General features: G+C 36.5%; 1 protein-coding gene across 1 annotated transcript; it reads left to right on the top strand.

Moving 5' to 3' along the window:
• The first annotated feature begins 11,389 nt into the window (after positions 1–11,389).
• Positions 11,390–16,999, top strand: LOC140879223 (molybdopterin biosynthesis protein CNX1). Its single transcript, XM_073282899.1, has 13 exons — positions 11,390–11,857; positions 12,280–12,406; positions 12,671–12,798; positions 12,899–13,000; positions 13,122–13,205; positions 13,856–14,083; positions 14,287–14,477; positions 14,597–14,698; positions 15,195–15,503; positions 15,957–16,114; positions 16,208–16,314; positions 16,494–16,550; positions 16,645–16,999. Exons 1-13 carry the CDS (start codon positions 11,681–11,683, stop codon positions 16,858–16,860), a joined length of 1,986 nt encoding a protein of 661 aa, XP_073139000.1. The 5' UTR covers positions 11,390–11,680; the 3' UTR covers positions 16,861–16,999.
• The last annotated feature ends 34 nt before the right edge of the window (positions 17,000–17,033 follow it).

Here is a 17,033-nt window from a genome sequence, read left to right as displayed (position 1 = left end):
AGCGCAGCCCAGGGCAGAGGGTTCTGTTTGGAATCAAGCAGGGCGCGCCTGAGCGGTGCTTTTCAGTCGCTCAAGCGCGGCCCAAGTTTTAAAAAAAAATCTTTGCAGCTTCGGATGCTTGTTGATTGCTTATTTTTAATTCATGATCTTGGATTAATTTTATGATTTGAGAGATTAAGAACCGGGTCGTCACAAATGGACTCAAGCTTCCAAGATCACACCTTGCTCAAAAATTGCCTCTCCTTCGAATTAGGTCCATGATTAGTCAAACTAGATCCACTTTAAATATGCACTATAATATTTAGAGCATTTTCATATAGAATCCCTTTCCTTAACCATACAAGAAAGTGGCTAAAAATTTGGAGAATATTTAGAAGGGGTTTTCGGCCATGGGTTAGAAAGTGGAGTGAGGAGGTTGCTTGTCTTGGTACTTAAAATGTGTTATTACAAAAGTTAAAGCATGCATAGAAACTTATGCATCTTGTCTTGCAACCTTTAATCTCCTCTATCACATGTATTGTATGTATTTTAGGTCAAACATATACATACATGGCACATGAACTTAACATTTATTTAATTATCAAGCTCAAACTCATTTAATCTCTATCAATTAATTAAATCCCACTTGAACTCATTCAAGTCTACTAGTAGAATAAATATTCAACACTATTTTCATTTGGGTTCTACAAAATCCAATAATGTTTAATTAATCCAACACTTGAATTAATTTAATAATTTGAACTCTACGAGGTCCACTAGTATTTAATTGATTCACTCTTGAATTAATTTAATTAAGGTCATAATAATAATTTTGAAAATCATTATTTTTAAAAACTAATTATTTATTTAAGTCACTTTTAATCTTGGAACACTTTCACAAATTAAAAGTTATTTTTCCTTTTATTCTCTTTTAGAAATCACACTTCTAATTATTTTTCTTATAAACTCTTTTATAAGTCATTCAACTCATTGAACTAATTTTATTCTCAACGAGATCTAGAAAGCCAGTACTTGTATAACCCTCAATGGTTTAATGATATAACTAGCAGTGGGTTCACATCTCCATGTGATTCGGGATCATCAAACCCCTATATGAGTTTACCTTAAATAGCTTCATTCTTATTTATCAACTTATTGATAATAATAACGTCAGAACTCAAGTCTGATGGTACTCAACCAGTCATGTTAAACATCTAGCAGCATCGTTAACATGACTCCCTAGGTATCAAATGATAGTTCCTACAAGAACCATTCAATTATGGTTAGCATACAGTACAGTCTATTCAACTCATATATCTCGATCGATTCGACAGACATTGGTTTATCTAGAGTTTTCAGTAAATCGATAACTATGTGTCATGTCGTAATTGCATCGAAGGTGTAATTAAAGAAACTTCTTTCTTAATTACTATCTACTCTGATCAAAGATTTCAAACTAAAAATACATGAGATCACATAGGATATCCATACCCGAAGGTAAGCGGTGAATCTCAGTCTACAATGCATCCTCCTACATGTTTCGACACAGCACCCAACCTGAGCCTAGTGGAGTTGGTAAACAATTCAAAGTGAAGCGCTAGCACATAGAGTCTCCATGTTGTCCCGGGTCATAAGGACTAATGTTGTACAACCATTAACTATGATCTTTTTACTCAATAAGTAAGAACCACTTAGAAAGTTCTTTAAGGAGGGTTGTACAGTGCACTCTATAAGGAGCACCTATTTGCATACTTGGACATCACAATGTCCCATACCAATGAAATGTGGTACTCACATCGCAAATACTAGTTTCAAGCTCAAGCGGCATTTATCCTTATTTTTGGTGGTTGAATCGACTAGGAACGATTTACAATATATAGTATTCAAAATATGAGTCTCATATACAGATAAAGATGTGTCAAATTAAATAATTCAAATATTATTAAAATAAATATTGTCATACAAGAGTTATTACAAGGACTCTCTGCCAACACTTGGCTCGACGAGCACCTACTCTAACAAAGCCAGATCTCCAACCTTCTCAAGTATCTCGAACGGACCAATGAATCTAGGCGCTAACTTTCTCTTCAGAACGAATCTCATCACCTTTCGAAAAGGCGATACTCAAAGGAAAACATGTTCTCCTGCCTCAAAATGCAATGGTTCGCGCTTAGTGTTGCTATAACTGGCATGTCTGTTTTGTGCGGTCTTGATATTTTTCTTGATCAACTCAACCTTTTCCACCATCTGTTGAATAAATTCCCTTCAACCTGTCGTTCCCCAAATTCGTCCCAAAATAAGGGTTTGCGACAACGGTAACCATATAGATCCTCGAATGATGTCATTCCAATACTACGATGATAGCTATTGTTGTAAGCGAACTCTATCATCGGCAAGTGATCCTGCCAGGATAAACCAAAATTCATCACTGAAGTCCTCAGCATATCCTATAATGTCCGAATAGTCCTCTCGGACTGACTGTAATTCTCTGAGTGATACGCAGTACCCAAACTCAGAGTAGTACCCAAATCTCACTGAAAGCTACCCCAAAATCATGAGGTGAACCTCGGATCTCTATCGCTGACTATGCTCAAAGGAACTCCATGAAATCGCACAATCTCTTGGATGTATAAACTCGTCATGCAATCAAAAGTGAACTCGCGATTATAAGGAAGAAAATGAGCAGATTTGGACAACCTATCCACAATAGCCCAAATAGCATCATACTGTCTAGAGGACATTTGAAAGTGGGTGACAAAGTCCATCGTCACATGCTCCCACTTCCATTTTGGAATCTCCAAGCTCTGCATCAGACCACATGTTCGTTGATGCTCAGCCTTGACCTGTTGACAAACAAAACATCTAGAGACGAACTGGTAAATGTTATGCTTCATACCTTTCCACCAGAACCTTGTATGTATATCCTTATACATCTTGGCCCTTCTTGGGTGCACGGTGAATCTAATACGATGAGCCTGAGACAGAATCTCGTCTCGCAAGGTCGAATCATCAGGTAACACCACTATACCAAACAAACACAACAATTCGTTTGCCTGAAAGTGAAAATGGATTTGTTGTCTCCCTAAGAAAGTCTAGCTAACTTTTGCGTCTTCAGATTAGAAAATTGCACTTGTCGGATGTGGGTAAACAAATATGGCTTAGCTAGCACTGAAAACACTTGGATCCCTTGTTGTCCTTTCTTGTGCCGGAACATGAAGTCCAAAGAACAACAGTCCTGAACTGTACTAGCTACTGCACTAGTGCGGAGAGCACTAATACTCATCTTATGGCTAAGTGCGTATGTTATTAGATTCGCAGTACCTGGATGGTACTTAATCTCATAATCATAGTCCTTATGAAGATCCATTCAACGATGCTACCGCATGTTCAACTCTGTGAACAAATAATTCAAACTCTTATGCTTCGAAAAGATCTCAAACAGCTCGCCATACAGATAATGACGCCAGGAAAACATGATCTTTGTAAGCTCTAGATCGTCCACTAGGAAGTTTCCTTTGTGAATTTTCAACTGTCTAGAAGCATAGGCAATTACATGCCCATTCTGTGTCAAGACACAAGCCAAACTTTTAATAGATGCATCGGTGTAAACCACAAATCCTTCGGGTCAAGATGGTAACGCAAGAACAGGCACGATAGTCAGTCGAATCCTCAACTCGTCGAAACTCTGCTCACACTCGCTCGACCAGACAAAAGGAACATCCTTCCTTGTCAGCCGCATCAACGGTTTAGAAATCTGTGAGAAATTCTCGATGAATCGATTATAATACCCTGGTAAATCCAAAAGAGCTACGAATCTCAGAAGTTGTCGACCAATTTAATATAGCTTCAGTTTTACTCTGGTCCACTGATACACCCTCCCAAGAAATCACATTATCAAAGAATATCACTCGGTTAATCCAAAACTCATACTTACTGAACTTGGCATATAATTGCTTCTCACGGTGAATCTGCAGTACAAGCCTCAAGTGTTGCGCATGCTCGTCCATACTACGAGAGTAGACCAAAATGTCATCAATAAAAACCATGACAAACTTGTCCAAATAATTGCGAAAAACTTTGTTCATCAAATCCATGAACACTGCAGGTGTGTTCGTCTGTCCAAAATGCATCACTAAAAACTCGTAATGACCATACCTGATATGAAACGTTGTTTTCAAAATATCCGCATCTCGAACATGCAATTGATGATACCTTGACCTCATATCAATCTTGGAATACACAAAGGTACCCTGAATTTGGTCGAACAAATCATCAATCCGTGGCAAATGATACTTGTTATTAACTGTCGCTTGGTTCAACTGTCTGTAGTCAATACAGATACGCATGGAACCATCCTTTTTTTTTTTGACAAAAAGACTGGCGCTCCCCAAGTTGAAATGCTCGGTTGGATATATTCCTTATCCAACAAATCATACAACTGTTGCAGCAACTCCCTCATCTTTTTTGGTGCTAGACGATAAGGTGCACGAGAAATCGGTGTCATCCTTGGCACAAGCTCAATACAAAACTCGACCTCTCGAACTGGAAGAAACCCTGAAATCTCATCCGAAAAGACATCTGGCTACTCGCAAACTATTGGTAACTCCTCAACATACCTGCTACCTGCGGAGTATCCATTGTATAGATAAGGTAGCCTTCCTCACCCATCTCTAAATCCTGACAGGACTTCAAAGCTGATACCAGAGGCATAATGGGTCACACTCCCTCACCATATAAAAACCAACTTTCTTCCTTAACCGGAGGAAACTGAACAACCTTTTGATAATAATCAATAGTAGCTCGATAAGAAGTCAAAACATCGATAACCAAAATAGAGTCAAAATCCTCCATCGCTAAAATCATAAGATTCACTGATAAATCAGAGCCCTCAAAATCTAATGAACAATCCAAGACTAGACTCTTGGCCAAAGCCGAATGACCTGTCAGGTTAGATACAGAAAGTACAACGTCTAGGGATATATACGGCAATCTATGATGCTTAACAAAAAGTGTTGAAATGAATAAATGCGATGCACCAGTATCAATGAAAAAGAAAGCAGGAATTTTGCACAAAATAAATGTACCTGCGATAACCTCCACATTCTCTTTCTGAACCTGATCTTGGCTCAGTGCAAAGACTTGTCAGAGAATACGTGGCCTCTGGTTGGTGCTCCCAATCGAGTGTCCTGATGGCCTCTATAGAACTAATGCTTAAGAACCCGAGCCAGTTGTTAATACTCCACTCGTCTGCAGGTAGTCCCTCTTCATGTGACCCATATGGCCACAACAAAAACAAGCACCACCTGCTCCACGACATCTGTTTGTAGGATGGTGTCCCCCACACTTATCGCACTGACCTTTTTTTTCCGAAGTGGAACACACCTCCACCAGAACCTGAACCTGAAGAAGAAGATGTGCCAGGCTTCTTGAAAGACTGGGCTTTAGGACCAAAAGAGTTACCTGGTCGGAAGGAGGAGAAGTTCCTATTGCGCTTGATGTTTCCCTCTGCTTGCCGACAAAAATTAACCAACACCTCATACAACGTCAGATCGTCGCAGATAGCTACATGGTTGTGTATCTATGGATTAAGACCCTGCAGAAAGTGGTCATACTTGGCCTCGTAGCTATTAGAAACATACGGGAAGTACGGTAGCAGCTCAAAAAACTTCTGATGGTACTTGTCGATAGTCATGTTTCCCTACTTCAAGTTCATCCGCTCGTTCGTATTTGATTGATGGAGCGCTGGAGGGAAGTACAGTTTTATGAATGCCTCACGGAACTCAGCCCAAGTAGCTGAGCCTTGAGCAAATACAAAGGGCACTGAAGTGGACCTCCACCACTTGCGAGCACTGCCTTCCAAAAAGAAGTTAACGGCCTGCATCTTCTGCTCATCGGTACAGTGATAGACCTCGAAGCAGTTGTTCATCCTCTCTAACCAGTTCTCTGCGTCTTCTAAAGTCTTACCACATCCCAATGGAATAGGAGCCATCTACACAAACCTACGCAAGTCGAAGCGGTGTTTGTCACCTCTGTGGTGACGGTGTCTCTGAGGATGATCTCTCTCCTTGTCGTCTCCCCAACGTCCACCAACACTCCCATGGCTCTCGTCTCCACGTCCTGTCATCTAAAAAAGTAAGATAATTTTAACCTCAAGACTGTTTACCTAGATCCCAAATCTTAATGCATGCTCTGATACCAAAAACAAATGTAGTGATCCATCCTGGAATCCCTATGTAATCAATGCTTAAGCATGAAAAATATCTTAATATGCAATAATCAAATAAACAAGAGGAAACTTAATTAATTCAACTAAAACCACCGGCATGAATACAACCGGTCCCAAAACAAATACCGATAAATGTTATACAACCCAATCAAAGATAATTCTAAACTCCACAAAGGGAAACCTGGTATAATATAATCCACCCTGCTGCTGCTAAACGATCGCTACCTCCCGGTCCGTCCAACCTATGTCCGGTCCCGTAGAATGAGGTTTCCAGAACCAAAATCGAGGACGTGAGCTAACAATGTTCGGTAAAAAAGTATGAGTATACACATGTTATGAATGCTAAATTCAAATGAACGGGTACCAAAAACCTATCACGATAGAAACTATTGCTTAACAAATGGCGCCTTGGTATGTAGCACACTGGATCGTCGCATCAGGAGGTACTCCAATACAATAAGAAATAAGTGGAATATCCGGACCCAAATCCATGGCATCCATACACAAAAACCTCGGGGCTGAGCAACCTCTCTACAGGTAATATCAATGTGTAGGCTCAATGTGATAACGCATGCAGCATAATAATCGTGACATAATAAATGCACATAAGTCATGCCATATAAATCATGCAAACATAGAACATGCATACTCAACCAATGTATCTCGGATAGTACGTTCGTACCTCAGAATAAGCAACCTAGCGATATTGGCTCCCTAGTCCAAGCCTATAAGTATACAATTATATCACTAAACATTTACTAAAAGCATTAACTAGAGAATTTATTGAACATATTAATAAGCTGCAAGGATTAAATCTCACTCATCTTGGATCTGGTCTCGCATTTATGAAGATATTTATGAAGACTCTCGAAAATATAACAAGACAGTTCAGAGAGAATTTAAGTCATCTAGAAGAACGTTGCAAAAGATGACTGAAAAACTAGAGAAAAAGCTTCAGAAAAAAAGTTAATGAAGATACACACAAATAATAACATACAAAAGTCATCTCTCCGAGCACTTTGAGTCTATAGATTTTATTTGCTCAAAAAGCCCACCTATACAAGTCATTCATCAGATCATCTAAAGGATCATCAAGGGCATCAAGACAACTTTCAACTGCTCATTCATGAAGTGTTGAAGAAGAATTGCTTAATAGATTGAATCTACGGATTCATTCAAACCCCAATTTGTTTCACTCGTTGTTGTTAAGACTTAGTTTCATTTTGTGTGATGAACTAGGAGTTTTGATCTAGGCAAATGATAAGTCCTATGACTGAAGTCGTTGTATACAATTGAGTGCATAAACCAAAGTTTTTTAGTGAATTCCTTTCTAAGTGGACGAAGGGGAGACGTAGAAACACTTTGCTTCGAACTTCCACAATATCTTGTCTCATTTATTCTATCTGCACAAGTTATTCTTACTCTTACATATATAGATATCACAAAGACACTTGGATTGTTTATCCGCACTATTTTAGTGGTCCAAACTGCTTTTGAGAATAACGGAAATAGTCTTGATAATTAACACTGTAGCACCTAAAATTCAATCTATTAAATCGCATGCATTAAATTAAATAAATATTATGATTATTATTTTTAAGTTTAATCGATTTAAAATTTTTTATCTTAATTATTTGTTAATTAAATATTAATTATTTATTTAAATATTTTTATTGTACTAACTATTTAATGAATACTTTTAATTGCTTAAGTTTAATTACCAAAATGATTTTTATTGTGCAACTTATTTGTTTTAAATATTTTAAAGGTTTAAGTTTGCTTAATTAAATGATTTTAATTATTTAATTTATTCGTTTAAATGATCCTAACTGTCTCACTCATTTATTTTAAATGATTTAAGTTTATTGGATGGTTATTTAAATTATTTTAATTGTTAAACTTATTTATTTAAATATTTTTGGATGGTCCAACTTATTTGTTTTAAATAACTTAAGTTTAAAGGTTAGTTATTTTAAACCATTTTAAATGTCTAGCTTATTTATTTAAATGCTTTCAATTGTCCAAGTCGTTTTAAAGATTTTTATTCAGCTTGTGCATTTTATTTAAATGACTTTTAAAAAATCATTTAATTTATTTAAATTATTTTAATCGCTCAGTTTATTATTTAAATATTTTATTTAACATCGTGACATCTAAATAACTAAAGTATTGATTTTAACTTCTAAGTTAGTGTTTAAATTCCCTTAATTGTTTATTTATTTTTGTGATGCCTAAAAATCCATAAATTAAATTTCATGTCTAAATTAGTTTTAATGTTTAAAATTATAAAATTTATGGTAATTTAAATGATTTAAATCTCCTTAGAATTTATTTGTATGATATTAAAAATTTAATTGCATAAATTGCTTGTATTGGTGACTTTCGGCTTCGGCGCGCGGCAAAGGCAAACACGGCGGGAAAATCCTTCATTTTAAATATAGGTGACCTAAATTTCATGAGAGGTGAAGAAAATAAAATAAAATCTTTACTTTAGATTTTTCATTTAAGAAAAAAAAATCACGTAAGCGCATTTTCGCGCGTTATTTTAAATCTTTCAAACTAGCCTTTTTGGACCCGGACAAGTGAAATTTCATTCTTGTCATTTAAATTTAAAGATTTTAGACTTAGAAATTTAAAATAAGGGCAATTCTATAAGCTAAAGTTGTAAAATCTAAACTATCACTTTTATTAATCAAAAAGCACTTTTTGACTTGCCCTACTCTCACACACTCACACCTATACATACATATACATATTATATCACACCACAACTCAAACCCTAGCTCTCTAAATCTCACTTAGCCGCCTCTCCCTCCTATTTTCCGTCTCCCTCATGCCAACTTCACTCTCCCCCTCTAGAAGCACTTCGGCCACCTCTTCTCTTCCTCTTCTCGTCGTCGGCCGCCCTTCCCAGCCCAGCTGCCGCCTTGCTTCTGCCGTGGAGGATGCTTTAGGAGGTCTTCCAGCTGCTAGCCGTGTGTTTGTGCTCAGCTGCCCTCCTTCCTTGGTTTTTTGTTGTGTTTGAGGCAAGAAAATCTCCTTCATAATTTAAAACTCAAGCATAGGTTATAAGTTTTTTTAGCCCTTCCCTTTTTATTTCGAAATTTGTAGATTTTCAAGTGAAATTGGGTGTGTGTGTTCGGTTTTTAGTAGGAAAATAGCTTGGAGAATTGATCTTTGTGTATTTTAAATTGCTAGCTTGCATATTCACTAAGTATGAGTAATTTCTTACATATAAATGGAAAGTTGGGTCTATAAATTCAAAATTCAGAATGTGTTTGATGTAACGCTGCCCATTTTTATGTGAGTATGATGTGTTTGAAGCCTCTTTTAGGGCTATGCAAGTCACGTTCTATTTATGTTTTGAAATATTGTAAAATAAATTGAGTTTGTGGCGTTTGAATCGAAATTTTGGAAGAAATGGATGAAAGAAGTGAAGGGCTGCTCATGGGGTGTTCATGGGACTAAACATGTGTTTTTGAATGAGGTTTGAGTGTTATAGGGCTGGTTATTGGGAAATTTGGTTGGAATGTTGGTTAGTGGAGTTTGAGGGCGTCGGACGAGCGTTTTGGAAGTAAATGATTGAACGAGCTAGCGCCGGGCAAGCGACTAGCTCAAGAATCCTTGCTGGTCATTTAGGGACCCTTAGAGGATTCTGGAGTGTGCTTTTGAGGTGTTAGGTTGAAACGACTCGAACCTACTACTACTAATTTTTTTTAAATACTTTACTTTAAAATATTGATGATACATATATGTATTTATACTTAAAATAATTCTTCATAAACTACTTAAAATACTTTTTCATAAACTATAATACATAATAATTTTAAAATATTTATACTTAAAATAGTTTTTCATAAAATATACTATATAATAACTATATTTGCATGCAATTAATTAAAGTACTCAAGCATAACTAAAAATCTCATGCAAACATTAAAATCCATGCATAAAAATACTGTAACTTAAAATCTTCATAAAATTTGCTCGTAAAATTCATAAAGAAAGGAAATAGTAAAACATGTGCGAAATAAATGTATCATTATTCAAAAATCACTGAAACTACTAGCAAAGGTCACGGGCTAGCCGGCTGTCGGGAACTCATACGTCTTCACCGCCAGTCGGGGCTATATTCTCTAAATCATATTCCACATGCTCACCTGCACCATTTAAGTCTAGTGAGCCTAAAGGCTCAACACGTTCTATCTCATAATAACAACATACTAAAAATTCATGCAACATATTATACATGCAAAATACATAATAAATAATATATATACATGCATGTCCTTAAAATTCATAATTCATGATCTTCACATAAGCATATCATACATACTCTTAACATAACATATTCTTCATGCATCATATTTAGGGCATATCATAATTTAAAAACTCTTAAGGTTGTATCCATGTCGTGTGACGTGTCATATCGATTGATCAATCTAAAACCAGCGTACGTGGCGGTGGGATCTTCACCTCTTGGCCCCTTCACCGGGCTGACCCCGGATCCGTAGGCAATCATAATCATAGTAGTATGGAAAGGTAATCGGGCCCCAGTATCCCGACAAACAGTCTCGTGTCATATGAAAAGGTCTCCGGGCCTAGGCATCCCATCTCCAATCTCGTAAGTTCACACACTCACTTCAACTCTCTTAAAATATTTTTCATTGCCCAGCTCACGCATATACATATAGCATCATGCACATACATAAAAATTTTCATGATCTTGTTTTTATAAAATATTGCCCGTAAATATATATTTAATTAATAAATATAAAAATTATACTTTTTCATTCATAAAATATTCATGCAATAATTAAATATATATTTACGGACCATGCATATTTTTTTTTATGGATTGGTTCAGGCTGCTGACTTTTTAGACTTATGTCCATAAACTTCTAGACTGACCCAATAATTCAACTTAAGCTCATTAACTTAAATTTAGCCCAAATAATTTATTTAAGCACATTAATACATCCCTGGCCCATTAGTGAACTCAAGCTCATTAATTACCTAAAGGGCCCAATTTACCAAAAACTGGCTCAATAACTTTCATGGGTCCTAGACCCATAAAAATTATTGGACATACTTAAATAATTATTTAAGCCCAATTTTTTTAAAAAAAAAATTAAGGAAATAAAACATGTATTAAGCAACATTATTAGATCAAATATAGGTTTTTTCAATAACATAAATAATTTAATCTCTAAACAAAATAAAAAGACAAACAAACAAACTATTTTTGTTATAAAAAAAAAAACATAAACAAATCCAACAAATTATAGAAAACTATAAGACGGATAAAATATTGAAGTCGTCTCCACCAAAAACCTGGAAAGGAAGAAGATGGAGCAATTAGGAGGATAGTAGACAAGCAAACAAGCATCTTTCTTGAATTTCGAGCAGGCCGAGACAAAGAGAAAGGCAAAAATTTTCGGCTTTTCTTCTGCCCCAATCTCCGAAGGAGTTGCGATGAATTGTGACAGTGATGGTAAAATGATATCTGTGGAGGAAGCCATTGAAACAGTGCTCAGTGCTGCTAAAAGGCGGCCAACTGTGACGGTGCCCATCCACGAGTCTTTCGGCAAAATCTTGGCACAGGACGTCACCTCTCTTGACCCTCTTCCTCCTTACCGGGCTTCTATCAAGGTCAGTTTCTGTCTATATATAGTTTTTATTTTCCTGTAAATGATTGTGTTTGAGCTTCTTTTTTTCTTCTAATTCTCTTGTGGGATGATGATGGTTTGATGATTTCTTTAGGAATATGTTGAAATGTGTGTTAAAAGGTTGGTATATTGAAATATAATTGATGGGTTTTCGAAGCATGTGAGAAAATTGGCTCTTATCTTGATGCTGAATATCCGGTTGTATTTTGATGGGAGAACTTGACAAATTCCACTAAAATAGATTTTTTTTTTTTTTTTGGGTTCACTTTGATGTACTGGTCACTCCCGCATTTGATACGGGTGATATATTTGAAATTGTTCTTGATTGGGTGTTAAGATTGTTCAAATTTGATTATTTCAAAGCGTTGTGGAAATTGATTACTTTGATCTTTGTTATATGTATAGGATGGATATGCTGTCGTCGCATCAGATGGTCCGGGTGAATACCCTGTAATTACTGAGTCAAGAGCTGGAAATGATGGGATCGGTGTCACAGTGACATCCGGAACGATTGCATACGTTACAACCGGAGGTGAGTTTGTTGGTGTAGATTGACTGTTCAACTTTTTATTGAATTTTCTCATGTGTCTTGTTTCAATAATTGTTTATTTAGAATTTGAATAATTCTTGTTTGTACATTCCGAATGGAATTGGGATATGTGAATTGGTATTGGAGGGTCAAGATTCAGAGTTCTCAGATTGGTTTCAAAAGTTCCTGCTTCGTCGTTTCCAAAACCCCGGTAATACGGTGACATACTGCCTAAATGAATTGAATATTGAACTCGATTATTTTCAGGGCCAATACCTGATGGTGCTGATGCTGTTGTGCAAGTAGAGGACACTATAGTAGGGAGTACATCGGATAGGTTAAAGCGAGTACAAATATTGAAATCAGTTTCACAAGGATGTGATATTCGGCCAGTGGTACGTAGATGTTCGATGTTGCTTACATTTGTGTATTCAAATCTTAGCACTAATATGAATGCTTTTTATGATTGTACTTCCTCATAAATTTGTTTGCTAGGGGATTGATATAGCTCAAGGTGAAGTAGTATTGAAATCTGGGGAACACGTGGGTGTTGCGGAAATTGGTCTAATGGCCGCTTTGGGTGTAACAGATGTAAAGGTATTTTTTTTTAATCTATAAGTCCATACTGTTTATGTCTCTCTTCCTCCACCTATTACTTTCTGTTCTTACAGGAGGAGCTTCAGCTTCTTAAAAACTTGTTGACAATTCAATCACGCAGGTATATCCGACCCCCAAAATTGCAGTGCTTTCAACTGGTGATGAACTTGTTGAGCCGACAAATGAGTCTTTAAATCGTGGTCAGGTAGTGGAAATAATTCAATATTAATTTTTGTTTATCTTTATGGAGTTGTTGAGCCGATAAGTTGTTTTTTTATATACCAACAAGAAGCATCATTCTTTCTGGATTTCCTCTTATAACAGAATTGAGTTTTCACAAAGGCTGTGTTGAAATGGATTCACAGTCACATAATGGAGTGCTCACCTTTCAAGTTTGCTTTTCTTTTTTGTCTTTTCTTATGTCCACCCTCCCCCTCCCCCTCTAAAATGAATTTAGTCATCAAACATTAGTTGCTTGTGTCCTCGAATATTAATTAGCTCATGCTTTGATCCTATAGTCTAATGTGTGTGGGTGAAAGTTCCAATCGTACCTTCATGCCCATTTACCGTGATTTGTTTTTGTTTTAAGAATTCTTGGTCACAGCCAGTCTTTCTACTCTCTAAGTAAACAAACCCCAACTTTATGGTTTGATTTACATTAATCTACCCTCCTATTTTTCCACAGATATCTTTCTTTTTCTTCTCTTTACTTTTTCAGTTTTTCTTTTCTTTTCTTTTCTTTTTTTTTTTTTTGTGGGAAAGAAGTTTCAGACATTACAGTTCACAAATACCATTAGCCCAATTGGCTTTCCATAAAATGTATCCTATGCTGTAATGTACTTGGTACTTCTGCAGATTAGGGACTCCAACCGTGCAATGCTTCTTGCTGCTGCAATACATCAACAGTGCAAAGTTATTGACCTTGGTATAGTTCGTGATGATGAAAAAGAGATCCAGAGGGTCTTTGATCAAGCATTTTCTTCTGGAATCGATATTTTATTAACTTCTGGAGGTGTTTCAATGGGAGACAGGGATTATGTCAAACCCTTACTTGAAAAGAGAGGAAAAGTGTATTTTCACAAGGTAGTTCCTGCAAAGTTTGGCTCAAAGTTGACTTTACTTTGATTGTAGGTGCAAAATTGCAGGAGAGGGGGCTTGCATTAATTATAAATTGCACTTTGCAGTTCAATTCATGGAAGTTTCTTATTTTCCCCTTATATTTTCTAATTTCATGGTTCCCTAGGATTGTGTTAAAAGTTACCTCTTTGACTGAATTTTTTATTCAGGTTTTCATGAAACCAGGGAAGCCCATCACATTTGCTGAGGTTCTTCCTAGGTCAACTGAAAACATTGCTGGAAATAAGATTCTTGCTTTTGGTTTGCCTGGAAATCCAGTGAGTTGTTTGGTCTGTTACCATCTTTTTGTGGTTCCTACAATTCGACATCTTTCTGGATGGACTCACCCCCACCTTCCAAGGTTTTTAAGACTTGTAGATCTCTCTATTATTTCTTTCTGTTACTCATCATATTTTTTATTAATTTATAAATCTTTCACTTAACTGAAATTTTCTTAATGTTGACGCTCTTGCTTCGTAGAATACGTGCTCGACTTAAGCAGTCAATAAAGGCAGATCCAGCCCGTCCGGAATTTCATCGCGCCACTGTTTATTGGGAATCTGATGGTTCCAAAAATTCTGGGTGAGAGTTGACTCCTCCTGTATAGTCTGTATCCATCTGTGTCTTTTTGTGTGGTGAGGAGAGCAAATTTTGAGTACTGAATATGTATTTCCCAGTGTCAATGCGGCATGTGTGTGTAAAGAATGTGGTTGTGTAAAGGGTGTATTTCGATACAGTAGCATTTAGCTTGAAAAAACTTATTGATTGGTTTTGTGAAGTGCTTTCTTGTGTAAAAACAAAGCAAATTTATATTTGAATATGAATATGATGATAGAAAAATATTTTTTTCATTTTTCGAAAAGAAACTGAAGTTAAAGAAATAAAAGTTATATTTTCTGACTTCTTTTTTTTGCCTTTTTTTTTAAGCTCTTAAAATTATGTCTACCTGAACATTGGCTTTGTTGGGCAAAAAAAGATTCTCTATCCAAACAAGCTCGTAGTCTCCTATTTTCTTAACCCTTGCCCAATTCCCATGTTTGATAGTAAAACAATTATTTGTTCTTGTTATGAGTTATAGATTTGTTGCTGAGAGCACTGGTCACCAAATTAGCAGTCGACTGTTGAGTATGAAGTCTGCAAATGCCTTATTGGAGCTTCCAGCAACAGGCAACCTGATTCCCGCCGGAACTTCTGTACCAGCAATTCTCATTTCTGATTTAAGTTGCGCTACTGGGACCAGAAGTTTACCCTCGCCAAATTCAGTTTGCGTTACACAAGAAAGTGCTCCAAACAAAGCAGATGTTGGCAAGCTTGAAGATTCTGGGGTTAGAGTGGCTATTCTCACAGTGAGTGATACAGTTGCATCTGGGGCAGGGCCTGATCGGAGGTAATTTCGCGTCAACATGCCATACTTACAAGTATGTGAGTTAAATTAGAAAGTTAATTATTTGAATATAATTTGCTAAGCAGTCTCTCAACATTGGATCTTGCTAGTGTACTGTTCTGTATGGACACTTCAGCAATAAATATTGAATTAGAAAAAAAGGCGCATCATGATACATCTTTTTGGATCATTGTTCCTGAAAGGTCACTTTATTGATGCTAGAACAATTACACAAGTTGAGTTACATCCATGTGAAAGAGAAGAATGGGTGTACTGAAGAATTTGTGACAATTTCAGCCGATTGAGAAAGATTGCCTTAACATGGCTTTTGCTACTATGCTGATAATTTTACTAGAAAACTCCATCTTTTATGTGAATAATATAGTGTGACGCACCATTCTGCTTTCAGTACTGATTACTCAGTTACCTTTTTTATTTTTGGATAAATTTTATTAGTGGTCCACGTGCTGTATCTGTTGTGAATTCATCATCAGAAAAACTAGGAGGTGCAAAGGTAATCACAACAGCTGTCGTTCCGGATGAAATTCCAAGAATCAAGGAATTGCTGGAGAGGTGGAGTGACGTTGATAAAATGGATCTCATCCTGACCCTTGGTAATTATATAGATACTCTTTCCTAGGTGGTGTATCTATCTTTTTACACATTTTGCTGGATTGTTTCTTAGTTAAACATGCCAAACAAAATAGGTGGTACTGGCTTCTCCCCTAGAGATGTCACGCCAGAAGCTACTAAAGAAGTGGTACAAAAGGAAACACCCGGTTTACTGCACGTTATGATGCAAGAGAGTTTGAAGGTAAAGAGATTAATTCATTTAGAGGAGCAATCTTATCGTATAATATAAATTCATAAATATATTATTTTGGTCACTTTCCTACAGCAATACGTGATAGTGAATTTTTTCTTTTTTTTAACAAATTCTACCCTTTGAAACTCCATCCTCCTCTTTTCTTACTGCCATTATGTGATCTCCAGGTGACACCATTTGCAGTGTTGTCACGCTCCGCTGCTGGAATAAGAGGGTCAACATTGGTAAGAGCCCGTTGTTTAATTAATTCAATTACATTAGTTTTAACACATTTCTTCTCTCTCTTATTGCTTGTTTCTGAATTTATGGTGTTAATAGATAATAAACATGCCGGGAAATCCAAATGCAGTTGCCGAATGTATGGAGGCATTACTACCCTCTCTTAAGCATGCATTTAAGCAAATTAAGGGTGACAAGACGGAAAAACATCCTAAGCATATTCCTCATGCACAAGCAACCCCAACAAATACTTGGGAACGTAGCTACGACAAAGCAGCTGGTGTAGTCCAAGAAACTTGTTCTTGCTCCCATTAATTAGCAAGTAGACAACCCCTGGTCATCGTCTTGTCTGAGTTTATGAATATGTTGCTCTCACTATAATTTGGTTCTTATGGTTTCTCTTTTGTGAATGATGCTCAGATTTCACAGATATATTTTAGCAGATCTGAGTTATTTCCAAGTTTGTTCTTACAGTAGATAAAAGAGGA

Source organism: Henckelia pumila, chromosome 1 (assembly GCF_033568475.1).
Source record: "Henckelia pumila isolate YLH828 chromosome 1, ASM3356847v2, whole genome shotgun sequence".
Lineage (NCBI taxonomy): Eukaryota > Viridiplantae > Streptophyta > Magnoliopsida > Lamiales > Gesneriaceae > Henckelia > Henckelia pumila.
The sequence above is the reverse complement of the archived record's forward strand: the minus strand, read 5'-3'. Positions and strand labels throughout refer to the sequence as shown.

What these genes read in the sequence shown, in the direction of transcription:
- LOC140879223 (XM_073282899.1), top strand. Translation starts at nt 11,681, where the DNA reads ATGAATTGTGACAGTGATGGTAAAATGATATCTGTGGAGGAAGCCATT. An exon ending in ACTCACCCCCACCTTCCAAG is followed by an intron (nt 14,478 to 14,596) that starts GTTTTTAAGACT and finishes CTTGCTTCGTAG; the next exon opens with AATACGTGCTCGACTTAAGC. An exon ending in GATGGTTCCAAAAATTCTGG is followed by an intron (nt 14,699 to 15,194) that starts GTGAGAGTTGAC and finishes TATGAGTTATAG; the next exon opens with ATTTGTTGCTGAGAGCACTG.